Consider the following 27,799-nt stretch of genomic DNA (forward strand, 5'->3'; position numbering starts at 1 on the left):
GACAGGGGGGGAGATGGGAAGATGTGGCGAGTGGTGGGGTCACGTTGGAGGTGGCGAAAATTACGGAGGACTATTTGTTGTGTGTGACGGCTGGTGGGGTGAAAGGTGAGGACTAGGGGAACTCTGTCCTTGTTCCGAGTTGGGGGATGGGGAGAGAGAGCAGTGTTGCTGGGTATTGAAGAGACCCTGGTGAGAGCCTCATCTATGGTAGGGGAGGGGAAGCCCCGTTCCCTGAAGAATGAGGACATTTCCGATGCCCTGGTGTGGAACACCTCATCTTGGGAGCAGATGCGGCGTAAACGGAGGAATTGGGAGTAAGGGATGGAGTCCTTAGAGGAAGCAGGGTGGGAAGAAGTGTAGTCTAGATAGCCATGGGAGTCAGTGGGTTTATAGTGGATGTCGGTCAGAAGTCTATGACCTGCGATGGAGATAGTGAGGTCAAGAAATGGTAGGGAAGTGTCGGAAATGGTCCAGGTGTATTTGAGTGCCGGATGGAAGTTAGTGGCGAAGTTGATGAAGTTAGTGAGTTGTGTGTGGGTGCAGGAGGTAGCACCAATGCAATCGTCTATGTAGCGGAGATAGAGGTCGGGGATGAGGCCCTGGTATGTCTCGAACAAGGATTGTTCGACGTACCCCACAAAGAGGCAGGCGTAGCTGAGGCCCATTCGCGTGCCCATAGCTACGCCTTGTGTTTGGAGGAAATGGGAGGAGTCAAACAAAAAGTTATTGAGGGTAAGGACTTCTTATTTCTGTATCTCCCCCTCCCCTGACTCTCAGTCTGAAGAAGGGTCCTGACCCGAAACGTCACCCATTCCTTCTCTCCAGAGATGCTGCCTGTCCCACGGAGTTACTCCAGCATATTGTGTCTATCTACGATTTAAAGCAGCATCTGCATTTCTTTCCTACACAATGGACAATATTGCCTGGCTTTCTTCAGGCCACTGACCGGATGTGCTCGGACACCATGGGGGTCTTTCTCCCCTCACCAGCTGCTGCTTCTACCGGACGGCCGTCACTTTGTCGTCGTCCCCCCTCCACATCGCCGCCACTACCTCCTCCCCAGGAATCCGAGGTGCAGTATGTTGGTGACTTCAGGGGAGCAGAAAGAGAAGGCGACTTGCCAGGAGTTACTCTCCACCGCCTCCTCCGTCTTGCTCACCTCCCAGTGTCGCACCAACAGTGGCTGAAACTGGAAGAGCAGCAAGCCCGGGCGACACTGGCAAGGAGGATGAATGAGGAATTATGTAGTTCAACTTTTGAGGTAGACATGGCGTTTAGTGGAGTCAAAGCAGCTGGAATTGGGATTGAATCTATTTGACCTGAGTGGGGAAGCGAGTGTAATGATGAGTGTGCGTTCAGAGGCACAGTCAGAACAATTTGATGCCTAACTGGACAACCTGGGATGGTTTGCCAACAAGGTAACGCCGGTGCAGCTCACACGACAGAGAGCATTGCTATGGTACAGTGCTGGAGCTTCAGTTCGGGAGATTTTCAAGACGCTTCCAGAGACGGGAGATAGAGCAGATTATGCTTTGACGAAGCATTATGCAGTCTTGAGCTGCATAATGGGCGGCGCGACTCTCGTCAGCAGCGGCCTCTGCAGTCCGTCTGCGTTTTTATTATTTTATGTCTTATGTTTTTATGTAGTTTTTGTTATTTTTGTTGGGGTATGTGTGTGGGGGGGTGGGGGTGGTGGTAACTTTTAAATCTCTCCCTGCACGGGCCTTTTCTTTGTCGGGTCTCCGTTGTCGTTGGGGCTGCAACGAGGAGCGGCCTCCAACAGGAAGACCGGGGACTGTGGTGCCGACTACTCACCTCACCGTCGCGGAGCTGGCCGAGTCCAGAGCGGGTGGAGCTGTGGTGGACGCTGCTGCGACCCGACCCCCGGAGATTCGGAGGCTGCAACTGCGGGTTTGGCGGACAGTGACACCAGGAGCCCGCTGGTCCCTGGAGGGAGTCCGCTTTTCAGGGCTCCCGCAACGGCGACTTCTCCCGCCCGAGTTGCGGGGTTGAAGAGCACCTGAGCGGGGCCTACATCATCGCCCCGCGCGGATTGGAATGGCTGCGGGACTGCGAGCGCACGCCGGGGCTCTAACATCAAGACCCGGTGTGCGGCCTTGCATCACCCGGCGTGGCTTTAATGGCCACGGGACAATTTGCCATCGCCCGCCGGGGGCTTTGACTTTGACTCTGACATCGGGGGGGGGAGAGTGCAGTGGAGAGATAAGTTTTTTTGGCCTTCCATCACAGCAATGTGATGGATGTTTATGTAAATTATGTTGTGTCTTGGGTCTATTTGTTTGTAATGTATGGCTGCAGAAACGACATTTCGTTTGGACCTCAAGGGGTCCAAATGACAATAAATTGAATTGTATTGTATTGTATTGAGCAGAACTAATGCTAAACCATAGATAGCCACAATGCTAGAATAACTCATCGGGTCAGGCTTGGTGACACTTGGGGTCAGGACCCTTCTTCAGACCAATGATGCTAAACCATGCTTCCTACGGTGCATCTTAGACGTTGGTAAGAATCATTGGAGACGTGGTGAGCTTCCCAATTCTTCTGAGAAAGTGGAGGTAATGGTGTGCTTTCCTGGCCGTAGCTTCGATGTGGTTGTTCAACTAATAGAGTAGTTGCCTCGCAGCAGTGAGCTGGATTCAGTCCTGACCCCTGGAGCTTGTCGTGTGGTCTCCCAATGACCGCATGGGTTCCCTTGAGATGCTCTGGTATCCTCCCACATTCCAAAGACATGTGCACTGACAAGGCAATCGACCCTTAGTGTGTGGGAGATTGGTAGAATCTGGGGGGAGCTCATGGGAATGTGGGAGAATTGTCCAGAGGAACAATTATTAGGGGGATGGGGTCCTCTGAGAATTGGCATGGTGCCCATGTGCCAAAATCATCTCCCACACAACAAGGAAATACAAAATATGAAAATATGAAGTCACAGGAGCCTGGAACATTTTTAATTGGAGAAAAAAATTCCCGGGACTTGGACATGTGTGCAAGTCTAGCGACTACAGCCAATGCCAAATGGCCCTGAACAAAGTGGTCATTTCAGGTTAGCCGACTCTTAACCGCACATTGCTGTGCATCTGTGGTCACACACAGAAAGAGGGGGGAAGCATTGCTCAGTTTGTCACAAGATTGCATCAAGTTTCTGAGTGCAGCAACCAACAATGCAGCTGTTAGAAAATCAAATTTGGGGATTCAAGTTGTACAAAGTTGCAAATCAAATGGCTTGCGACGCTTGAATTGTCGGGGAAAGGTGACACGCTGGAAACACTGACAGTTGCTGCTTCATTTGAAGCAGGGGAAACCCAGTTTCAGACCATGGGATTGGATGGAGTCAGTCGCGTTAACAGGGTGACATCTACTGGCATTAGCAAGGAACACAGACACGGTAAGGGTCATTCCAAAGCTGAAGATGTTTGAGTTTTTTTGACATTTTGGCAAGGATTCATGTTGTCCTGCTGGGGGTCAAATGTCCAAATTTTTATTTATTTTTTGCAAAGACATGTCAAGCCCCAGGTAAACCAAAGAGAAATGATGGAAAGACAAATAGTTTTGGAGGAAGAAGAGGGCAGAGAGGTGGATACCGTCAAAACTTACTTGATGAATGTTCGTATGAATGCAAATGTGACAAAATAAACGGATGCAAGATGCGGTTTTGCTATCAACAATAAGCACGCAAAGCTCGTACTGCCAAATTCAGGAGTGTTTCTTCTCTGCTGTTATCTGGCTGCTGAACTGTCCTCCCATAAGGTTGTAATTCTGATCTCCCAACCTACCTCACTGTGGCTCTTGCACTTTTTCTATAACTCTGTGACACTGTAACTCTGTGACACTATATTCTGCACTCTTAATATATTCTTCTCTTTACACTACCTGTTGAGCTTGTGTGGGGCTTTGACTGGATCAGTATCAGTGCATCAAGACCATTTGGATAAGGTTCTACCTGTGTTAAAGACAAAAATGCAAATTCTCTTTGACTTTACTTCAAAAGCAAAAATGTGGTTCCTTGGTTCTTTGATTCCGTCTAGTTGCGGGCTTTGAGCAGAAAATACTTCTAATTTTACCATCTTTATTCTGAAATGATAGGTGCCAGAAGTGGAATACTCCTCCTGGTAGTGCACTGAGGCAAACTAATGTAGGGAGACCTAAGGCAAGCTGCAGCTACTGCTTTACTCTGCAGCAAACACGTGCATATTCTCTCCTGGGTGCTTGTTGGTGCATTCTAGAACTAATATTTAGCACCTTGATTTGGAGCAGAATCATTGAGTGGTGAAAAGTAGATGTTACCCCATTGTTAGTTATTATTGATATTCAGGTAAGATTAACTTGAACTTTCCAAGATTTCTAAAGTCAAGAAAAGCTTTTCCAAAGTAGTGGAACACGAAGTTGAAGTCTAGCTTAATTAACACTCACATTTTAATTTGATTGGACTAGGGTATGATGGTTTAAAAATACTTTGCATAACACCACACTTTCTGAATGCTGGACACTGCTCTAATATTTAGTGGAAGGGAACAGTGGTGTCGCTGGATTCAGAAACTTGCAAGTTGAAAAAAAATGCAGATGCTGGAAATGCAATAAAAATAGAAAATGCTACAAATACTCGGCAGCGTCTATGGAAAGGAAGCCGTTAGAGCTTTAGATCAAAAACCCTTCAGAAACTTGGACATTTTAAAAAAAATATTGATTTGTGAAGTTTATATGTAACTGTACCAATAGCACAACTTGCATTGAGGAGGTCAGCTGCGGCAAATTGGATCACTCTCCCTGCTTGACCCTGCTCACTACAGGTAGTCAGTGTTTATCAATTAAGAACTGTGCTCGATTTTAGTTGTTTTTAAATAATGTGGTTTAATTTTGTGAGCTGGCAGTTAACATTTGCTGTCCAGTTCTGCTGTGAACTTCAGTGCCCCTGCTTAGGCAGCAGAGGTGGCTTGTGTTTTCTTTTGCTTTTTTTTAAAAACTCAATGGCTTTAATTGCTCAATAAAACTGCAGTGATTTTGTGAAACATCCAGAGGCTGATTCATAAACTGTGATGGTAAATGGGGATATAGGCGCAAGTTATATATCTAAATAAATTAAAAAGTTGCCTTTGATTCTCTTATTGCACTGCAGGGAAGGAGGTGATGTTGCTGATGCAAGCATTGAACACGCTTAGCACTCCGGAGGAGAAATTAGCAGCCTTGTGCAAGAAGTATGCAGACTTGGTACGTTGTTTCACTGGGACAAAATAAACCAACTTCTCTTCTAATGCTGAACTTTTGGGACGGGGTTTGTTGTGGAGGGAGGATGGGAGAAGAGTGTTCGGCGTGGCTGCCTGTTTTTACCATCGTACACACCAGCATATGTCCAGCAATTAGATAAACATTAGTATAAGTGACCATTTTTCCAGAGAACTGTTAGTTATATTGCATCTAAAACCCAGTTGTATGTATGGGCTTGCTGGCTCCTGCTCAACTTAATTAATTAATCATTCCATTCCACTTAGACACTGCAATCAGCCCTGCTGAGATATCTCCCTACGTATGTGAATGATATGCATGTGATTGGGGAGCAACAAACATTCACCGGATTGGTTGCATAAACTGACCGTATACTCTCTTGTTGAGAAGAGGCAATTTCATTGAAAATATAACATTTTTTAAAGACTGGATAGATAGATTCAGATATGTCATTTTCTCCGGTTGTGGTGTCGGGAATCGGAGATCACAGTCTTGGAATAAGGGATTAGTATTTTCGAACAAATGAGAAGGATTATTTTTTTTGCACAGTTTGGAATTCTATACCCAAGGGTGATGTAGAGCCCAGTTGAAAGATATGGAAATCAAGAAATATAAGGTTAGTGTAGTTAAGTGGTGCTGAGTTAAAGGATTAGCCAGGAAATGCTATGGCAGGAATCAGGCCTGAGGGACTGAATGGCCTGTGCCCTTAAGTTCTTATTCATCAAGTTTTTAGCATTTACATGGAATATGTTTTGGTCATGATTGGCAACGGCAGTACAAAATGTGGAGGTGCTTTAACCAGAAGGTTGGTTCACCAATGTTCCTTGGTTCTGAATAAGTATCCATGCGTTGGGCAAAGTATGCACGGGTCCACCTGAATCAAAACTGGGTACACTTTAATCTGCAACTACTTCTCTGCAGTTGTACAGGGCCCTGGTGAGACCATACCTAGAGTATTGTATGCAGTTTTGGTCTCCTAATTTGAGGAAGGACATTCTTGCTATTGAGGGAGTGCAGTGTAGGTTCACAAGGTTAATTCCCAGGATGGCGGACTGTCATATGATGAAAGAATGGAGTGACTGGGCTTGTACTCACTGGAATTTAGGATGAGAGGGAATCTTATTGAAACATATAAGATCATTAAGTGATTGGACACGCTAACTGCAGGAAACATGTTCATGATGTTGGGGGAGTCCAGAACCATGGGCCACAGTTTAAGAAAAAGGGGTAGGCCATTTAAAACTGAGATGAGGGAGTTGTGAATTTGTGGAATTCTCTGCCTGAGAAAGCAGTGGAGGCCGATTCACTATATGCATTCAAAAGAGAGTTAGATAGAGCTCTTAGGGCTAGCGAATCAAGGGGTATGGGGTGAAGGCAGGAACGGGGTACTGATTGTGGATGATCAGCCATGATCACATTAAATGGCGGTGCTGGCTCGAAGGGCCGAATGGTCTACACCTGCACCTATGATCTATATATCAGTGCTGGTATTAAATACTGCCATTGTGAACCACACTGCCATTATCTCAGAATGCCCCTGGAGGATAGATGGACACAAAGTGCTGGAGGAATTCAGGAATCAGGCAGCATCTCTGGAGAAAATGGATAGGTGATGTTTTGGGTTGAGACCCTCCTTCAGACCTGGAATGTAGACATGGTGCATGGAGTGTACAAAGGCTATGTCTGGAGTTGTAGTCAGGGTTCAGAATAAGCACGGAAGGTTTGAGGAGAGGACCCAAAGAACTGCAAACGCTGGAAACTTGAGTAAAGCACAACAGTGTTGGATTACCCCAAAGGTCAGGGGTTATGGGGTTAATACACGTTGAGGAAGGACCTTGATTCACAAGACTGGTTGCATGTTCTCCCTATTTCACTGCTGTTTTGCTCATTTCCAAACCCCTCCTTTTCTCAGCCGTTAATTGTTACTAAACAGGGTAGTGGCGGCGCTGGGAACGGCTGCGGCTCGCCTGCAGTCCGTTTGTCTTTACTTTTTTGTGTTGTTCTTTTTCGTTTTGTGTAGTTACGTTTTTGGTTTATAAGTTGTGTTTATGTGGGGGGGGGTTGAAACGGGGCTTGGTGTCTCTCCCTTCGGGGGAATACGACTTTTTGTCGTATCCCCCTTCTCTGCCTCCGTCTGCGCTGAGGCCTAATGGCGGAGCTGGCGACCTCGAGGCTCCGGAGGCAGCCAGTCAGGACTCGCCCTGGGCTCGCTCCCGTGAGGGCGGCCCAGCTCGGGGCTGGAACTGTGCTCCCGTGAGGACGGCCTGGCGAGGGGCTGAGACTCTCTCGTGAGGGGCTGTGGCACTCCCGTCGGAGTGGCCCAGCCCGAGGGAGGAACGGCACTCCCGTCGGAGTGGCCCAGCCCGAGGGAGGAACGGCACTCCCGTCGGAGTGGCCCAGCCCGAGGGAGGAACGGCACTCCCGTCGGAGTGGCCCAGCCCGAGGGTGGAACGGCACTCCCGTCGGAGTGGCCCAGCCCGAGGGAGAACAGCACTCCCGTCGGAGGGGCCCAGCCCGAGGGAGAACGGCACTCCCGTTGGAGTGGCCCAGCCCGAGGGTGGGACGGCACTCCTGTCGGAGTGCCCAGCCCGAAGGTGGAACGGCACTCCCGTCGGAGTGGCCCAGCCCGAGGGAGAACGGCACTCCCGTCGGAGTGGCCCAGCCCGAGGGAGAACGGCACTCCCGTCGGAGTGGCCCAGCCCGAGGGAGAACGGCACTCCCGTCGGAGTGGCCCAGCCCGAGGGAGAACGGCACTCCCGTCGGAGTGGCCCAGCCCGAGGGAGGAACGGTACTCACGTGAGGACGATCCGGCTCGGGGCTGGAACGGTGCTCGGTGGCTGGGACGGCGTTCTGGTGACCTGAGTCCGGGGTTCAGCCGTGGGCCTGCGGCTGCGTATGCTGGACTGGAGGGCGGCAGCTTCGACCACCCCGGGCCGCGGTGTTTGAACCAGCCCGTTCGCGGGGTTCGGTGAGCCGCGGGATTGTTTGTGCCATCGCCCGGTGGGGTATCGCCTCAGCGCAGAGGGAGAAGAGGAGGGAAGAGACAGTAACCCTAAGATTTTTGCCTCCACCACAGTGAGGAGGTGCTTGGAGGATACACTGTGGTGGATGTTAATTTGTGTTTATTGTTGTTTTTTATTGTATGATTGTATGTATGACTGCAGGCACGAAATTTCGTTCAGACCGTAAGGGAATGACAATAAAGGTATTCAATTCAATTCAAAATCAATACTCCCTCCAAGATTCCATGCTCTGTTTGTTTTTGCTCAAAACAAAAGACAACCAGGAGCAGTTATCTCCACAGTTCACAAAAAATGTTTCTGAATGGGTGGATGCTTTGCATGATTGAGAAGTGTAGAATCAAAAGTCACGGGCTCAAAATAACTAACCGGCTGTTAAATGAGGAAATAAATGGCTTTGTAAAGATGATAGCGTGTCTTTGGGATTCTCTACCCTGGAGAGCTATGAAGGCTCGCTCACTGAGTTCATTCAAAATGGATTGATATGTTTCTAGAAACTGAGTGAATCAAGGGATGTGGGAATAGTGCAGGGAAATAATGCTAAGATCGAATGTCAGCCATAATCTTGATGAATGGAGAGCATACTCACAGGCCAAATTATTTACTCCTTGTACTTTGGTTCTTTATTTAAAACAGCTTTAATGTTATTTTTTCAAATATTTGCATATCTGAGGCTTATTTCTTCTGATTCATGTAAAACCTGGATTCCCCAAGTTGTCTTCCAATCAAAAGATCTCGTCCCATCCATTTGCAATAGCAGATCATTGCTTAATTGCTTTTTTTTGTACTCTGATGGATTACTGTCATAGGATTCATCTGAGTGATGAATGCCACATCATCTTCCCAACCTTTGAAGATGTGCACATTGCTGAGTCTCTATAATCATTTACTTTTTTTCTTTCTCACTTGATTGGCATGGATGTTTTTACCAAGTTCTTCACATCAAATCACATGGGCTTAAAACAAGTTAGATTATTATAGGTTCCATATTTGTCATAACAATTGAGAAATCCTTATTGACTTTCTCTGACTTTTATAAATTATCATAACGTTGAAACACTGGGCTGATTTGCTTGATGTAAGTGTCATTTGTGTTGCTGGGCACATTTGTGAAGTTGATCCCAAATTTCATAGTGGAAAAGTACCATTTAAATCTATACACTTGTGTTGTCACGATGCATTTTGGATATTTGACTCTAGTTGCTTTTTGCGCTATCCAATCAGCGATTAAAACTAGAACTTCAACATTGATAGCTCTATGCCTGACTTTTGAGTGCTCAGTAGCCGAGTGGAGTGCATTATAGAAAAGCTAGGCATTTGATTTATTGTTTCAGTAACATGGAAACATGTTGGTGGAAGGCAATTGACCCAAATGTTTTGATTCATCATTTCTTCAAATTGCCATTTCTAGTTGGAAGAGAACAGAAGTGTCCAGAAGCAAATAAAACTACTTCAGAAGAATCAGACGCAGGTGGCGAAGGAGAAGGTTCACTTGCAGAGTGAACACAGCAAGGCTATTTTGGCTCGAAGTAAACTGGAGAGTCTTTGTCGCGAACTTCAGCGCCATAACAAGACATTAAAGGTAAGGGTCCCCAGCACTTGAAGTAATGTGGATAGATCCTGAGGGCCCAGATTGTACTTCAGCCATCAATGGAACTCCAGTTGTTCATTATAGGACTGCCTTTCTGATGACATGTCCTTTCCAAATTTTGGACAGACAACTGCGCTTGGGCTATTCATATTTTCAGATGAAACATTTAAAAATACCCCTTAAAATTAATGATTGGAATTCCATTGTGACTTCCAATATGGCTGATGTCAACTTTTCCATTTGTAACGGAGATGATTTCATACCCCACACCTTTGGCCACCCAGATCTATTGAAAAGAAAGGCATTGATCTACACGAGAGAAAGTAAGTGGCAGAGTTACAGGGAAATATGAGGAGGGGGAATGGCACAATTGGGATGCTCCTCTGACAGCATGTATGGACCGGAAGAGGAAAGATTTTTGGCCAAAGATATTGTGGATTATGGGGGAACATTTGATATATTGGTCTAAATAATAGGTCATCCATGATCTCCTTTATTGGTAATTGGCTTTGATGGGATGGCTTCTTGTCACCTGGTTCAAAGTTTCTACATTGAGTCAGAATTTGTGCCCCTATAAATGATTCCCCCTCACACTTATTCATCAACTTTGATTTTTATGCAAGTAATGCTTATTCACGGCATGGAAGGTTACTGTGTTTACACAGAAGCAAATTCTTGTTATTTGATATCCATCTACCCTTTTAAAAATATTAATCGCTGGCAGCAAACTAATTTGTGTAGCATTTTTATCCAAGCTTTAATTATTGAAGATTTTATAAATGTCATTTATACTTATGCTTTATGTCCTACTGTCTTTATTTCCATGTCTTTGCCTGTTTTAACATCGAAGTCACCCAGATTTCTTTATGCTTTTCAAATTGTATCTTATCAGGAGGCCATTTGGCCTTTTGACTCTGTGCCAGCATAATCTCATCAACATCACACACCCATCAATGCCCCTGATTCTGCTACATACTCGGGGTAATTTGCAGCAGCCATTAACCTGCAAACTCGCACATCTTTGGGATGAGAGAGGAAACCAAAGCACCCAGAGAAAACTTATGAGGTCATGAGAAGAACGTGCAAACTCCAGATAGAAAGCACGGGAGGTCAGGATTGAGCCCGGGTCACGGGGAGGTCGGGGTTCAGCCCGGGTTAAGTGGGGGGGAATTGGGGTTCAGCCTGAGTGTCACAGTGGGGGGGGGGGGGGTGTACTTCGCCATTCACTTTCAAACTCCCTGCCCAATCATCCTGATCCATTTTTCACTTTTGCTGCATGAATTCACCCGTAGCAGCACGCTGACTGCAAACGTACTTGTAACTTGTGCAGGAGGAGAACCTGCAGCGAGCTCGCGAAGAGGAAGAGCGGCGCAAGGAAGTGACGGCACATTTTCAGATGACCCTCAATGAAATTCAGGCCCAGATGGAGCAGCATAACCTGCACAACACAAAGCTGCGACAAGAGAACATTGAACTTGCTGAGCAGCTGAAGAAGCTCATCGAACAGTACGAGCTGCGCGAAGAGGTGAGTTGAGATCGTGATATGCTTGTGTTGCTGCCAAGAGTCTTTTATTGTCATGTGTCCCGAAACGGAACAGGGAAATTCTTACTTGCAGCGGCACAACCGATATGTAAACATAGTACTCAGTGAACACTGGAATAAACAACAACAACAAGTTTAAAACAAAACAAGTAAATAATATGGTGCAAAAAACCCCCAGAAACAAAGCCCCAAGTCCCTTGAGCAATTTGGAGTTTAGTTGGAGTTTGTAGTATTCAATGGTTGTAAGGAAGAAGCTGTTCCTAAACCTGGACATTACAGTTTTCAGACTCCTATACCACCTTCCCAATGGCAGAATGAAATGTGAAGTGTGTGGCCAGGGTGCTGTGGGTCCATGAGAATGCCTTTTTGAGGCAGCACCTCCTAGAGATCCCTTGGATGGTGGGGCGGTCGGTACCCATGATGGACTGGGTGGCATTCACTTTTTATAATCTCCTTCGTTCCTGGATGTTCGAACTGTCGAACCAGGCCATGATGTAATCCGTCAATATGCTCGCTACCATACAATAGTTTAAGAGTATTCAACGACATACCAAATCTACTCAATCTTCTAAGGAAGTAGAGAAGTCACTCCTGTAAAATAATATCCATTCTAGCTTTCAGAATTGTGTTAATGCACATGATAACTGTTGGATTATCTGATGCGAGCCAACAGTTCAGACTGGTTGTTATCCAATAATTATTGTATTGTAATAAATGTGCAAAACTGGTAATCTAGAAACATAGAAAATAGGTGCAGGAGTAGGCCATTCGGCCCTTCATGCCAGCATTGCCATTCAATATGATCATGGCTGATCATCCAAATTCAGTACCCCCTTTCTGCTTTCTCTCCATATCCCCCCGATTCCATTAGCCCTAATTCAACTCTCTCTTGAATACATCTAGCATTGTTAGTCACCACCATGAATGCAACATCTAAAATGGATTAGGTGCTGCTTGCCCAGTGTCTTGGGTTCAGGTGTGGCTGCTTTTGCAAATGTTGGTCAATACTTTTGTAAATTTGACTGGAGGCAAATTGGCCACTTGTAGTAAAGTGGCAAGCATCTGAGGCTTAAAGACTTGGGAGCATCTCAACTGTATTTTAATTTTGGTTGAGAGAAGACTCAGAATGCTGGAGTAACTCAACGGGTCAGGCAGCATCTGAGGAGAACATGGATAGGCAACATTTTGCGTTGGGACACTTCATCAGGGGTTGTAGGGAGGGAAGGACAAAGCTGGAAGAAAGGCGGTGAGACCGCATTTAAAATATTGTGATCCTTTCTGGGCACCATCTTATAGGAAAGATATTGTCAAGCTTGAAAGGTTTCAGAAAAGATTTACGAGGATGTTGCCAGGACTAGAGGGTGTGAGCTATAGGGAGAGGTTGAGTAGGCTGCGTCTCCATTCCATGGAGCACAGGAGGAAAAGGGGTGATCTTATAGAGGTTTATAAGATCATATAAGATCATATTATAAGAATCCGAGGGGTGACTTTTTCGCACAAAGGGTGGAGGGTGTATGGAACAAGCCGCCAGAGGAGGTGGTTGAGGCTGAGACTATCCCATTGTTTAAGAAACAGTTAGACAGGTACATGGATAGGACAGGTTTGGAGGGATATGGATCAAGCACAGGCAAGTGGGACTAGTGTAGCTGGGACATTGTTGGCAGGTGAGGGCGAGTTGGGCTGAAACATTTTTAGGAACTGGACAAAAACCAGAGATGAAAAGACAGAAGGTGAGACAAAATGATTTATTTTGGATTTACAGTTTTTATTTTGTTATAAAATGAGGTTATTTATTTTGCATAGACCTGTTCAATACCCTGTGGTCAGCAGTGAAGGTGTTTATAGTAGCTTCAAATTTCAGGTACTCTGAGTAACAGGAAGAAAATAAACTTAAAGTTATTTACTTTGTCTAGGCACTTGAATCTAATTGCTCTTGTTATTGCTGATGGGTTGAAAGAATTCCCTGCCAGCGAGCAAAGGCAGTTTTTAAATGGATCTGTTTATGTGATTTGTTTTCGTAATGGAAACTGATGCTTTCTCCCTGGGTGATTTGCAAACCTTGGTTTATGTTGATGTGCTTTCTCCCATTTACTCTACAGCACATCGACAAGGTGTTCAAGCACAAGGAATTACAACAACAACTGGTTGACGCCAAACTACAGCGAACAACAGAGATTATGAAAGAGGTGGATGAGGAACATCACAGGGAGTTGGAGATTGTAAGTGAAGGCGGGTTTTTTCTTAGGACATTTTCCATATCTCTGCTGATGCTGTACTTTTTCAATTTTGTAAATGCAACATTTTCCTGTGTGTAGCCCCTGCCCTCTGCTCCCTGCCATACATGGATATTGAAAGGGTTTTTGTGTCCTCTAAACTTTTTAATGCCCATTCACAAAAACCACCAGTGTAAATAGTGTGGTTTTGCAAATGGCATCTGCAGCAGCGTGCTGTTTTACTTTTTCTCTGTAACCAATCTCCATTTTGTGATGTTAATAATGTACCTTTGCTACTAGTTATCCAGGTCTATCTGTGCCCCACCTCAGCAGCTGGTTGCAAACCATCTGGCAGTCATTTGCCTGCTTCAACTTTGGAAAGGGTGCCTGGCAGGAGGAAATAGAGGCTCGGAGTAAATGCGAAAATGTGTTCAAGTTTGCAGTAATGTGTACTATTCAAGTACTTAGCTGGACATGTTTCTTTAAGCATGTGACACAGACGCTAAGGCTTCAGTTGGTTCGATTTAAATATTCTTTCTCTTTTTTGTTTAAACTCCCAGTAAAAGTGAAGACCCAATTTTAGGTTCCTGAGTCCACAAGCTTAATCCATGATCAGTTATGCCTGATAAACTAAGGCTGCTTCTGCACCTTTTCTTAATGTCCTTTTTCTTCTGGAGGCACCCAGTACTTAATGTTTCCGACGAAACCTCAAGGCTGAAAATGCTGTCTGTCTAGTGTATCATATCACAAGTACAGTATGAGGTGCCTTTCCTAGCACTTATTTCAATTGAACACATAAATTGCACAGTTTTGAGAATTTCATCCAGTTTTTCAAACGACATTGGCGTTGTTGGAACACAAAGGAAATTGTTGCCGAAGTATGAAGATGATGTGTCTCGACGTTAGAAATTACCTATTTCTGTTTTGACCTGTTTTAATAGCTGCTAAAAGAAGCCACTGAATTGAGGCACACATGTGAATTCATGAAGCGACAGGAGGGACATCTGAAGCAACAGGTATGTACATGCAGTTAGTTGTCCTCAATATTTCCTCACCCTGCCAGCTCAGTCAACTAACTTAAAAGACACTGCTGGAAGAACTCAGCTGGTCAAGCAGCATCTGTTGGGGCAAAGGTATGGCCAAAATATCAAGTAACGACCTTGAATTAGGACTGAGTGTAGATAGAAGATAGGCAGTATAAAGAGGTGAGAGGGGAGGAGTAGAACATGGTTAGAATCTGTGGGGAGAGAAGAACATTGTGATTCGGGGCATCCTGATGAACTCACACGTAGGCCTTTATGGTCAAGTTAAATCGCTACCTTTATGACAACGTGGATTTGTATTATGAAAAATGGCGTCAGAACCATTTGCTTGAGGGAGCATAACTGACTAGATTGGTGTGAGTTAATCTTACTTGTCATCAGCCTATTTATTTATTGACTATGGTGTTTGTTTTCAAGCTTTCACTCTATATGGATAAGTTTGAAGAATTTCAGACGACACTGGCAAAGAGCAATGAGGTCTTCACGACATTCAGGCAGGAAATGGAAAAGGTAAATTCAAAGTTGCCATTGCGAATCTGCCTTGTTCAACTCCATAATAATATTTTAACAGTGTATTTTAATAATCTTGTAGATAGATAGATAGAATCTTTATTTGCCACACGACCAGGGTTGATGGTATTTGGGTCTGGTACATGATGGTACACTGCTTTAGTCACATTAACACTAATAACAACACAGATCACAGTAATAAAGTGCATCCATACCACATCACAAATCACAAATCTCACCAACAATACATAGTGCAAAAGAACAGACAAAGACCATAGACAAGACACTGTATACATCAAAAGTCCTTAATATTGACTGTTATTGGAGGGAATTTTGTGGAGTGGAGTGCACACAATAACCTCCATCTTAACACCAAAAAAACAAAGGAGATAGTTGTGGACTTCAGGAGGGGGAGGAGGAGGACTCAAGCAACACCAATCACCATTAAGGGCACTGAGGTGGAGGTGGTCGCTAATCACAGGTACCTTGGGGTGCAGCTTGACAGTGAGCTGAACTGGAAGTGTCATATGGAGGCGGTGTACAGGAAGGGACAAAGCCGACTGTATTTTTTAAGGAGGCTGAGGTCATTTAACATCTGCCAACCCCTACTGTGCAGTGTCTACCATTCAGTGGTGGCCAGTGCTCTGTTTTTTGCTGTGGCCTGTTGGGGAGATGGCGCCCGTATAGCGGATAAAAACAGACTGGACAAGCTAATCAGGAAGGCCGGCTCAGTGGTCGGGGCTGAGCAACGAACGGTCCAGCAGGTGGCAGAGGCCAGAACTCTGAACAAACTAGGTTCTATAATGACCAACCCCACTCACCCACTCCATGCCCTGAAGGTGATCAAGAGCAGCATCTTCAGTCAGAGGCTGATTGCACCAATGTGCAAAACTGAGAGACATAGGAAGTCCTGTTTACCAGCTGCTATAAGGTTATATAATGCGCATAAATAACTGCACTTTTTTTTTAAATTAATTGTATTTTAACTTGTATTTTAACTTGTATTTTAACTTGTTAAGTATGGAAGCCATTTGAGGAAATGTGTGGTGTTATGTCTGTCTTGAAGCTGTCATGGCACTGTAATTTCCTGTAAAGGATTATTAAAGGTATAATCAATCAATCAATCAATTGAGTGTTCTTATTGCTGAGGGGAAGAAACTGTTTTTAAAGCGGGTGGATTTTGTAGCAAGTGATCTGAGGCGCCTCCCTGAAGGGAGAGACTGGAAAAGGTGGTTTGCTGGATGGGAGGGGTCCGAGATGATCTTTATTGCCCGTTTTGAGGTACGTTGGAGGTAAATGGAATGGATTGAGGGGAGGGGGGAGTTGATGATCCTGGAGGCCTTGGAGACAATGCGCTGTAATCTGTGTAGTGAGTGACTGTCAGTGTTTCCGTACCAGACTGTGATTGAGGAAGTGATGATGCTTTCAATGATGGATTGATAAAAACAGACCAGGAGGTGTTTGTGGACTCTGAACTTTTTGAGCTGTCTGAGGAAGTATAGGCGTTGTTGTCCTTTCTTGATGATGTGGTCTGCGTTGATGTGCCATTTTAGATTATTGCAGATATAGGTGCCCAGAAACTTAAATGAGTTTGTGGAGGTTATGGGATGGGAGTTGACATGGACCGGGGGTTTGGGGTTTTGTTTGCGTCTGAAATCTATGATGATTTCTAAGGTTTTTGAAGTATTAAGCTGGAGGTTGTTGTCTGCGCACCATTTGACTGCGCTGTCCACTGTTTGATGTGCGTATTTTCCTTTCCATTGCTTCATTTGTTTCTTGTTCTTTTTTAAATATATGGGCCTAGATGTTTATAATGTATTCTCCCATCGGGAAAATTCTTAAATCTGTTGACTACATATGAAATGTATTGAGTGAAATAGCAACATGTATTTGAACTGAGTATATCATGCTCTACACTTTTCCAGTCTCTGTAACAAGCCTCCACTGTCTGGTATCACATGAATTCCCCCTTTAATTTTACAACTTTGTGAAGCATTATCCATCCACTAGCTTGAAGCACTGGGAATCTGAAATTAAGATGCATGTCCAGTATTCGGTGCTTACCAGAATTAGGTTGTATAGAGCCAGGCAAACATTGCTCACCCTCCCCTTCAAGTCAAGTCAAGTCAAGTTTATTTGTCACATACACATACGAGATGTGCAGTGAAATGAAAGTGGCAATGCTCGCGGACTTTTGTGCAAAAAGACAAACAACCAAACAAACTATAAACACAATCATAACACGCATATTCTTTTACATAATAAATAATGGAAGGAAAAACATTCAGTAGAGTTAGTCCCTGGTGAGATCGGCGTTTACAGTCCGAATGGCCTCTGGGAAGAAACTCCTTCTCAACCTCTCCGTTCTCACTGCATGGCAACGGAGGCGTTTGCCTGACCGTAGCAGCTGGAACAGTCCGTTGCAGGGGTGGAAGGGGTCTCTCATGATATTGTTGGCTCTGGAGTTGCACCTCCTGATGTATAGTTCCTGCAGGGGGGCGTGAAGTTCCCATAGTACGTTCGGCCGAACACACTACTCTCTGCAGAGCCTTCTTGTCCTTGGCAGAGCAATTCCCAAACCAGATGGTAATGTTCCCGGACAAGATGCTTTCCACCGCCGCTGCGTAGAAGCACTGCAGGATCCTCGGAGACACTCTGAATTTCCTCAATTGCCTAAGGTGGTAAAGGCGCTGCCTTGCCTTACTCACGAGTGCTGAGGCGTGTGATGCCCATGTCATATCCTCGGAGATGTGGACTCCCAGATATTTAAAACAGTTCACCCTATCCACAGGATCCCCATTTATCCTCAATGGAGTGTACGTCCTCGGATGATGTGCCCTCCTAAAGTCCATGATCAGCTCCTTCATTTTTTTGATGTTCAAGAGGAGGCTGTTATCCTGGCACCAGAGTGCTAGACCAGCCACCTCCTCCCGGTAGGCCTTCTCGTCGTTGTCTGAGATCAGGCCCACCACCACAGTGTCATCAGCAAACTTAATTATTGAGTTGGAGCTGAACCTAGCCACAGTCATGTGTGTACAGGGAGTACAATAGGGGGCTGAGGACGCAACCCTGGGGCGATCCTGTGCTCAGGGTGAGGGACTTCGATGTATTCCCTCCCATCTTGACTACCTGGGGCCTGGCGGTGAGAAAGTCCAGGACCCAGGCACACAGGGAGGTGTTGAGCCCCAATTCCATTAGCTTCCCGGCCAGTCTGGTGGGGACTATCGTGTTGAAGGCTGAACTGTAGTCTATGAACAGCATCCTCACGTAGCCCCCTTTCTGGCTGTCCAGATTGCCCCAATCAACCTGAGAAAGTCATTAACTAAATGATGTGGCCGTGCCATCGCTTAAGAGAATGGGCGGCACGGTGGTAGAGTTGCTGCCTTACAGCACCAGAGACCCGGGTTTGATCCTGACCACGAGTGCTTATCTGTACGGAGTTTGTATGTTCTTCCCGTGACCTGCGTGGGTTTTCTCCAGGATCTCCTGTTTCCTCCGACACTTCAAAGACGTACAGATTTGTAGGTGAATTGGCTTGACATCATTGTAAATTGTCCCTAGTGTATGTAGGATGGTGTTAGTGTGCGGGGATCGCTGATCGGCACAAACTCGATGGGCCGAAGGGTCTATTTCCCTGCTGTATCTCTAAACTAAACTAAATAATGATTTTGCTCTGGGGGAAATGACCAAAACCTGAACTCATTATGAGGTTTAGAATCTCAAAGTTGAACAGATTTACATTGGTCCAGTTCATTACTGATGATTAAGCTGAATGGTTGCTGGTGGTGGATCTCTTGCCTGGATGCGTTGACAACCAATGATAGCATGGTACTCTGTGGTAAATCAGTGTTGTGATTACTTTATGCTGTTGTGGTATCTGATTCCCACTTCCTTGCTAAACGTGTATAGTATCCCATGAAACTTAGTTGACAGGATGAAGCACACTTGAAGTATGCATGTCAAACATGCATGTGCACTTGTATTTTTCCCAGTAGCTTGGTTTGGAGACTCTCAAAATACAGTTGTATCTTTCTACAAGAGTCTTGTCCAATGACAAAAGTCAGTGAATCTCAAAGTTTAAATTGCTTCCATTTTATTTGATGTTGACAGTAAGACCTAACAGTTTTGTTGCCTCTGTGCAAGATGAAATTTGTAGAGCTGACTTCTTTCTCAGCTTAAAGTAGAACTGGGCATCCTGTAATATCCATGACTGAAGACAACTTAATTAATCCTTACATAACAGTCTCACTGAGATCTTATCTCAATTTGTTCAAGTTGGTACCATCAGAAATTGACGAACATGTTTTTGACATTGTGTATACACTAATAAATGCAATGTAATTGTGGCATTAGAGCACATAGATTGATCAAAGCCTATTTGGCTGGTTCAAGGGAAGGAAGTGAATGATCTTCCTATAGAGAATATGTAAAATGGAAACCTGCTTCAGGAGAAGGTTTCATTCGTATATGTGATTTGCATGAAGATAAATCTATCGGGATAATGTTTCTGTCTGGTCAGACTGAAAGGGATTTTTCTTCTTCCTCATTAGATGACCAAGAAAATCAAGAAACTGGAAAAAGAAACCACAGTGTGGCGCACTAAATGGGAGAACAATAACAAAGCACTCTTACAGATGGCCGAGGAGGTGTGTATAATTTATTTGCTAGCAGTTTGTATCTGCATTGCACAGCCTACACTTTGTGCAAAACATCCCAAATCCAATTCGCCACGAGATGCATCCTGAACATTATTCATGCACTGAATTTGTAATTAGTATATACTGAAAATTCAGGAGCATTGAATTTTAGTGTATTTCTGAAATATTAAAATGGAGCAATGAGGGCGAGGCAGAGAAAAACTTGCAATGAGATATATTTCCTGGTAAATTAAAGGCACATCAATCACTTTTAAATAGGATCTATCTTCTGGTTAATAATTCTTCCCAAGCAAACTGCTCTTGACGATTGAAAGAGGGAATTAAGAAACCTGCTTTAGTGCCTTGGGTTGAAGGCGTGTTGCACACTAACATTCATCAATCAGAAATTAAAGTGCCTTCATCTGCAGCACATTACATTGAAGGAACACTGCAATTGGGGAGCTGGAAGTATTTTGGAACTGCAGATGTTCTTAGCTCAAGAGCCAATTCTCAGTAAATTGGAAGGAAAGGAATTCTGCTTGTTAGTAATTTTCATATTTGTTGAATTCCAGAATTCTTGTATGTAAATAAAATTAAAGGTACCGTATGACTTCTCTATTTTTCAATAGCAATATTAGTCTATTGTGCAATGTCTGATTTTTACGTTTGAAGCTATATCTGTTGTCTAAATTTATGCTAGTGACACATATTTGTTCAATGGATCTCAAGGGCATGGGGGGAAAGTATTTTGTACCACAGTAGCACCTTATGTCTGTCTATTTTGACAACAGGTCTTCAGTTCTATATATTATCCAATAATTCATTCCTTGTACAGGACCTCATGTTTAAAATTAAGTATGAGGTTAAAGTCAGGAGTTTGTAACATAACAGACCAAAAACCTTGTTTTTACCTGATTTGGGTTTTCTTCAATTTTTACAGAAAACCCTTCGAGACAAGGAATATAAAGGTCTTCAAGTGAAACTGGAGCGGCTGGAAAAGCTTTGCAGAGCTTTGCAAACGGAGAGAAATGATCTGAATAAAAGAGTGGAGGTTCTTCAGTGTCAGCTTTCAGGAAGCGATGGGACCTTGAATCTGACAGAAGAGGAATACCAGGCTTGCAACTCACCAGATTCCTCAGAAATGGCTGAAGTGAACACAATCATTCAGGAAGGAGAAGGAAACCAGTCTTGTGTTCCAGCTATTTTAGATCAAAAGTGTTCAACTGGAGATCTAGAAAATGCTGTGATAGCTTCAGGCATTGATTCTGTTGACTAAAGTTATCTGCTTTAAAAAGAAATTATGTGGAGTTATATATTTTTGTGTAATTATTGTTTGACTTGTTCTTGGTACTTATTGGCTTTGTGGTGAGAATTTCTTACACATTTTTCTACCATATCTGTATTTTCTTAGGGGATAAAAGGAATTTATGTGGTTCTGGTAGCTGTATGGTGGGTCAAGTTTAGTCTCCTTTATAAATATTCATAATGCTTCATTTTTTAATGTTTTTTTTGGCATTGACATCCACCTGGATACTTTCAATACTTGTTCTGAGATGTGAACATTTTCATGTAATTTAACTAACATATGAGTTTTTTTTAATGCAAAGTGATATTCCAACAGTGTTAACTTCAATCGGGTTTATTTGGGATGAGCTTCCACAGTTTAGATTGTTTCCTGATGCTATATCTTTCAACTCCAGACCTCCGATAAAAAGCAACGCTGTTGCTTGGTTGAAACTCCGAGAGGATGTAGGACCAGTTAAAGCATGAAAGAAGTAAGAGTTGGGCATAGGTATAATGTATCACTTCAGATGGGCATAAATTGATAGGAAACAAGTTGAGAGTTTGAAATATTCTGCAGAGTTGCAGGTTTTTCCATATCTTTAGTTCATTGAGCCTTTTGCAGATTTGTACCACTTGTTGAATTCCACTGTCCAATATCCATTAATTGTCCTACTTAATTACACCCTGAATCTGTGAGGAACTGTGAGTGCCATTCATTCTACTTTTCTCTTTTCTGCAGTAAAGTAGTACAAAGCTTACAGGGATTTTGACTCTCGATTATTAGTGTTGGGATCAAGTTATTCTTGCAGTTTTTGTTAATTTGAGAGAAGACTGACCCTGATTTGCATTTTAGCAACTTTTAAAATTTGATCTTTGTAACCTATTTCATCAAGCCATTTCTATTTTTGAGAATAATGGGGAAAACTTTCCTCTAGAATATTTAATGTAGCCATGGCACCTCAGGATTTGAACCTAGACCAAAGCTAAGGGTCATCTTGTTTCAAGCTGTGAGCATAGGTTTTGGCATTTTTCAATGATGTTGATGCTGGACACAGGTATATGGTGCACAGGAGTCATGGGTTAGACTATCCCCCTCATTTGGATCCGAATGCCTGTTTTAGCTTCCCGAGGGTATCAAAAGTAAATTGTTATCCCAGTTCTAGTGTGAGTTTGGTATGAAATGTTGACGTCTCTGGCAGAGTGGTAGAACAGAATTTGAATATAAATCTTTTAGATACAAACTCAGGATTGTGGGCAGGTTGATAAGGTGGCTGAACTGAGCCTCAGTCTGGAAAGGCAAATAACTGGTCTTTTAGCTTTTAATATACATAATTATTTATAACCTGTCCTCTGTTATCTGATCTAAGTAATCATAAGCTGCCCAAGGATATAATTTTCATTCAAGGAATGAGCAGTTATTATGTATTGTACTGCTCTTTTCTGAATTCTCTTTCTGTCTTGCTGTTCATTGATTTATCTCAGACTCGTATTTGGTTTAGTAGTCCATAACATGGGACATGGATTTCTGTTCTTGCACTGTGAAAGATCAGATGGCTTTGGGCAACCAGTATTTCTGCTCACGCAATGTGCATTTAATTTGGATGAGGAATGAAAGACTGAAGGGTACGTTTTTCCAAATTGGATGTATTTCTGGACATAGTTTAAGAATAGTTTTATTTGCCCATGCTGTTTCATGTTTATAGGTCTGATCAACCTTGCTTCGGTAGAGGCTTTTCCTTCCTTACTTGAGCTTTGCTTATGATCTAATGCAGCACTGCAGAATCTGAAGCGCGTCTCTTTCTCTTCTGACAAATTGGACTCTCCAGCAGCTGTAGTTCTTGTCTACCCGTGAAATGTATATGAGCCTATTTTAATCAACACTATCACATCATTATAAAGATCATACAAATCACAGATGTTCTGGAAATGGAGGCAGTGAAGAATTTCTAACTAGGGAAGAAGTTTATTCACTAAGGAACCAACACAATTTTTAGTAGATATAGCACAGGAAGTTTCTTGTGAGTTGATATTTGGTGCATCTTTCATGTGATGCTTTCTGGAAGTCCTTTTCCTTTTAGTAGATCTCTCTTGGCTTTGGTGCTCAATGAAATGCGGTCACAAGTGACCGTGACTTTACAAGGCCTAGTATTCCATTTGGGAGGTAACTTGCGTATTGTGTGCTTAATGCTTACTTGTTTCCTTTTAAGGTGACCCTCATTTTATGTAATCTGAAATATTTCACTTGATTCTTGGGACACTTGCACTCTTTTTTCCCTCATCCGACACCACATCCTGAAGGATGTTATGAACCTACAGCTCTGTTGCGAAAGCTCTTCTTCAAATAGAGCTTTACTTTAACCTCCATACTATTTGAATTTAAACTGCATTTGTGACCAGTAGATCCAGAAAGGACTGTGTCCAGATACCAAGGCCCCAAATTAATAACAATCTTTATGGCCATCACTTTAAATTGAGGCACAACCATTTGTCCTCAGTTGCTGGAACACAGCATGTGTTGCTTGGTGGCTGTGGATAGTGCAAGTGAATCAAGGCGATTCCTGCAATTAATCTAGTGGTGCACATAAAGATGTTATATTTTGGAGCAAACTGAGCGGTACTTGCAGCCTGCATCCACACTTGAGCACCAAGCATATAAGATCTGGATCACCTTTACATACAGGATATTGTGGGATCTTGCACATGCAGGTGGCTAAAGAGCTTGGATTACATTGGGTGATGGACTGCAGGGGAATTAAGCCATTGCTAACCCTTATCCGGTTCATTCTTACCTGTACCTTGTACCGTACGACCATTTCCTGTATTCTAGCACCATAACACCCTGATGTCAGATTGGAAGATGCCAGTGTATGGCCAACAAAAGTGTAGTATATCCATTTCAAACTGTCGAAACCAGTGAAACTTATCTGGACTTCCACTGGTTGTGATGTAATCTCAATCAGATAAATGTTACTTGCAAGCCCATATTAAATTAGATTTTATTAAATCTAGTTCATAAACAAGATCCCTTGTTTGAATGAAATTAGCGCCTTAATTTAACTTTTCCGCACTATACAATTCAAAAAGTGACCCATTTATATCAGGGATCATTTTTATATAGAGATTAATCAACCTAATATATTTTATTGAAAGTACAAATTTGTGCAATCTATTCCCTCAGATGGATAGTTTCACCTCATTTTCTAATCAATGCATAATATTTGCACTTGTCCAGCAAAATTACTGCCTACTTTATATAAAGTGAAATTGTACAGGGGTGAAGCAGCTACTCACTACGTGAATGATACCAATTCACGAGGTCGGTGATGCAGTTCCTCGGCCATTAAAGTGCTGGTTAAGAGAATATTGTAAGACTACATTGTGCTGCTGTACCATTGAGTATTGACTACACACTCATTGGTGACATGTGTTTTTATCTAGCAAAATTGTCATTCATCTCAGCTTCAAGGAGGCAATATTGCCTATTAGGTTAGGGAACACGTAAAATCCTCTTCCTGTGATTAACATTTCCTTTTTTTTCCAATCAATTTTAAAGTATATACCTAATGCAGTATGGGACAATAAAATCCCGCTAGTCAACATTATCAATCAATCAATCAATCAAGATGCGTGTGATTTCCCTGAGTAATACTTGAGTGATTCCAAATATGCTTTTGTTGCGTCAGAAGCTACATTTCAACTGATCCCAAGACTTTGTGTCATTCCTTTTGTCTATGGCTGAAGTTTTGTTAGCATTTAAACTGCCTTGTTAAAGATTATTTGAACAGTTACTTGCTGCCATCTTTATGCTTATTTACATAATCAGTGTTTTGGTCTGAAGTGTGCTAAATAATTTTATATTTAGGGCATGTTTAAAGTTTAGATTTGAAATATCTTGTGACAACCACCCAATCTATGGAGAGTCCCAATACATTAACAATGCACAAACAGACTATATCTCAAAGCAGTGTTTTTTTAATTTAAATTGATTTTGCCAAGTCCATGTAGTCACAACTTTGAGGAGTGGGGAAGGGAGGCTAAAATGAGGTATCTGTACATCTACATTTCCTTCCTCTAAGGGTGAGATGTAATAAGTGGCTTTGTTTTCATAAAGGTGATGGGCATGACTTGCTGCAGTTTAGTAAATATTGGTGATGTTGAAAATGGCAAATCTGTTCCCCTACACTCCTTTGTGGATTTTTTCCATTGAGTTGATGAGGTGGGGTGGGGCAATACTGGGCTAAAAGATCAGGGGAGGACCTGGGTGAGAGATGGTGAAAAGGAATAAGGTTTTTCATCCCATGTAGAATTTGGCAACATATGTACGTGGATATTGAGGTAAAGTAGAACGTTATCCTCTCCATGATCTTGCACATGCACAATAATCACGGGGGCAACGTGTTACAAGAGTAGATTTATCTTCATACAACTGTCTTAAATTGAGGCATCAAACAGATGAGGAAAATGACAGAGATGTGTGTTAATCCGCACAGGTCCACCATCGATTTTCCCCTACAACTGGTGAACCAGCATCGCCTTTAATCTGTACAAAATTACAAGAGCGCACTTTCCTCCCCCCGGATGTGCACCTGCAAATGTGATGCCTAGGCCAGGTAAGGTGGCGGATCAGGACTTCCATGGCCAATCAGCGGTCGAATTTGCCCCCTGGGCACTGGATCTCTGGCCCAGCCGGAGGATCCGTTTCCTTGGCCATGTGGGTTGGTATCTCGGCGGATCACTCAACCCTTCTGAGGTAGTGACCCCTATTGGTCCGGTAAAACGGATAATTCAGAAAGGCTCCGGAACCAAGGGTGCTGAAATAAAATCTCTGGTGGACCTGTATATACCCGCTTTGTAGAGTTTTCCTTCCAATTCACACTTGAGCAAGTGAGAAACTGGTATATTCTGCTTTTCACGTTTACTTTGCACATGACCGGCTTAACTAACTAAGCTGGTTCTAAACATCTTATAAAAATCATACTGACCTAGAGGTCATATGCTGCAGCCTATGAAGGTGAGAGGGGAATTAAGACACAGATTTCAGTACAGAAAAAAAATATTTTTTTTCTCTGGCCCTCACATGAACAGGCAAATTAGTAAAATTGGCACCCCTTTTGAAATGTTTTATATATTGGTCTTTACCTAAATGTGTGGAACCAAAAATTTAATCCCTAACCCCAATTTACAGATGCTGTCCTGTAATTTATTGTAATTAAGATTCAGACAACTTGAGTCTCCACTAGGAATGTTATATTTTGCATATGTTGGTGCAAAATATAAAAGGAATATTTGGTACATAGCACATCTTCCTAACACTGCCTGTTTGGAATCGGCTCACTGTCTGTTGATTATTGTTTTGCTGAGGCAAGTAAGTAATGATGGTGCACTTACACTTAAATGAAATGCTGAAAATACTAAATAGGTGAGGCTACATCTATGGGAAGGCAGAGTGGAGAAATGGGCAATGTTTCTCTTCCCACAGGTGCAGCTTGACTTGCTGATTTTGTTTTTTTATTTTAGTTCCAGCATTTGCAGTTTTTGATTTTCGTGCATTTACATTTAGCTTGCATTGCTGTGATTGAAACCTCAGGTGATGAGAACAAAAAAAAAACTACCTCTGAAGATTGTAGCAGAGAATTACTGTGAAACAATGTGAGGCAGAAATAGTCAATGCTTAAATCTGTTTTTATTCGGGGTTTGGGCAAGTCTTTGAGTGGGTGAACAGCATGCTCCTTTCAAATTTTCACACATTTTGTAGAATTCCTGAAATGTGAATCTAAAATGTTATTGCCTAAGGAGATGTAAAGAGCAAAATCAACAAATACAACTATGGATAATAACTATTGCTTTCTTGTCATTTTCACTGAGTTTTATGGCTTTCACCCATATCCACATTACATGAATTCCTGCCAAATATCATTTCACTGTAATATTCAAATGCATTCACCCACATTCACATCACTTTGAAAGCAGTGCTCTTCCTGGCCTCCAGTAAAAATGAGTCTTTTACTACAGCAGATGTCGTTGCTTATCACATTTGAGGACTATGTACTATTGATTTCTTCTGCTGCATGTATTATTACAGAGTTTTAAACAGGCAGCTTAGCCTCTGATTAGAACAATTTCCCAAAATCTCGGTCACGGATGCAAGAGTCAAGAGTGTTTTATCGTCATATGTTCCGGATGGGACAATTAAATTCTTACTTGCTGCAGCACAACAGAATATGTAAACATAGTACATAACAGGGGAAGAGAAAAAAAAAAAACATTTCAATAAATAACATTTAGTGGTTCAAGAAAAACTAGCTGGACAAGTTTATGACGGGAATTTCTTAAAGCATTGATAAAAAAAAGTCTGCCACCAATAATGGAGCAGTTTAATTTTAAAATGATCAAAGGGCAAATTTGAAGGAGTGTAAATTAGTGAGATTGAGTTTAAAAAGGGCTGAGACCAGGAAGTGGAATTGAAAACAGCAGAAGACCAACATTGCTTATTAGGGAGCCCAATTTTTTTGGCAACACTGGAACGATGCATGACAAGCAAGATTTGAATTAAAGCTTGCACCATTTAACACGAAAATAAAGACAATGTGCATTTTAACATTTCTGGGTGAGAATTAACAAAATGTGTAAAGTGAACTCTGGAATCTTAAATTTACCTCAACTTTAAGGAACTGCAGGATATTTATTTCAAAACTGCTAGGTATGAAGGAGAAGTTC

At 42.9% G+C, this 27,799-nt stretch overlaps 1 protein-coding gene across 2 annotated transcripts in view; it reads left to right on the plus strand.

Annotated features, from left to right (window-relative positions):
- txlng (taxilin gamma) overlaps positions 1–26,919 on the plus strand; it is a 71,441-nt gene extending 44,522 nt beyond the window's left edge. Inside the window, exons 3-10 of one of the 2 annotated variants that reach the window (XM_033032731.1) lie at positions 5,135–5,226; positions 9,673–9,843; positions 11,183–11,377; positions 13,495–13,614; positions 14,550–14,624; positions 15,069–15,161; positions 19,712–19,807; positions 20,739–26,919. In XM_033032731.1, coding sequence (XP_032888622.1) covers positions 5,135–5,226; positions 9,673–9,843; positions 11,183–11,377; positions 13,495–13,614; positions 14,550–14,624; positions 15,069–15,161; positions 19,712–19,807; positions 20,739–21,074 — 1,178 coding nt within the window. In that variant the 3' untranslated portion in view covers positions 21,075–26,919. The remainder of the gene's footprint in view (positions 1–5,134; positions 5,227–9,672; positions 9,844–11,182; positions 11,378–13,494; positions 13,615–14,549; positions 14,625–15,068; positions 15,162–19,711; positions 19,808–20,738) is intronic. The other variant, XM_033032730.1, reaches the window with a different exon arrangement.
- The last annotated feature ends 880 nt before the right edge of the window (positions 26,920–27,799 follow it).

Source organism: Amblyraja radiata, chromosome 14 (assembly GCF_010909765.2).
Source record: "Amblyraja radiata isolate CabotCenter1 chromosome 14, sAmbRad1.1.pri, whole genome shotgun sequence".
In the NCBI taxonomy this organism is placed as follows: domain Eukaryota; kingdom Metazoa; phylum Chordata; class Chondrichthyes; order Rajiformes; family Rajidae; genus Amblyraja; species Amblyraja radiata.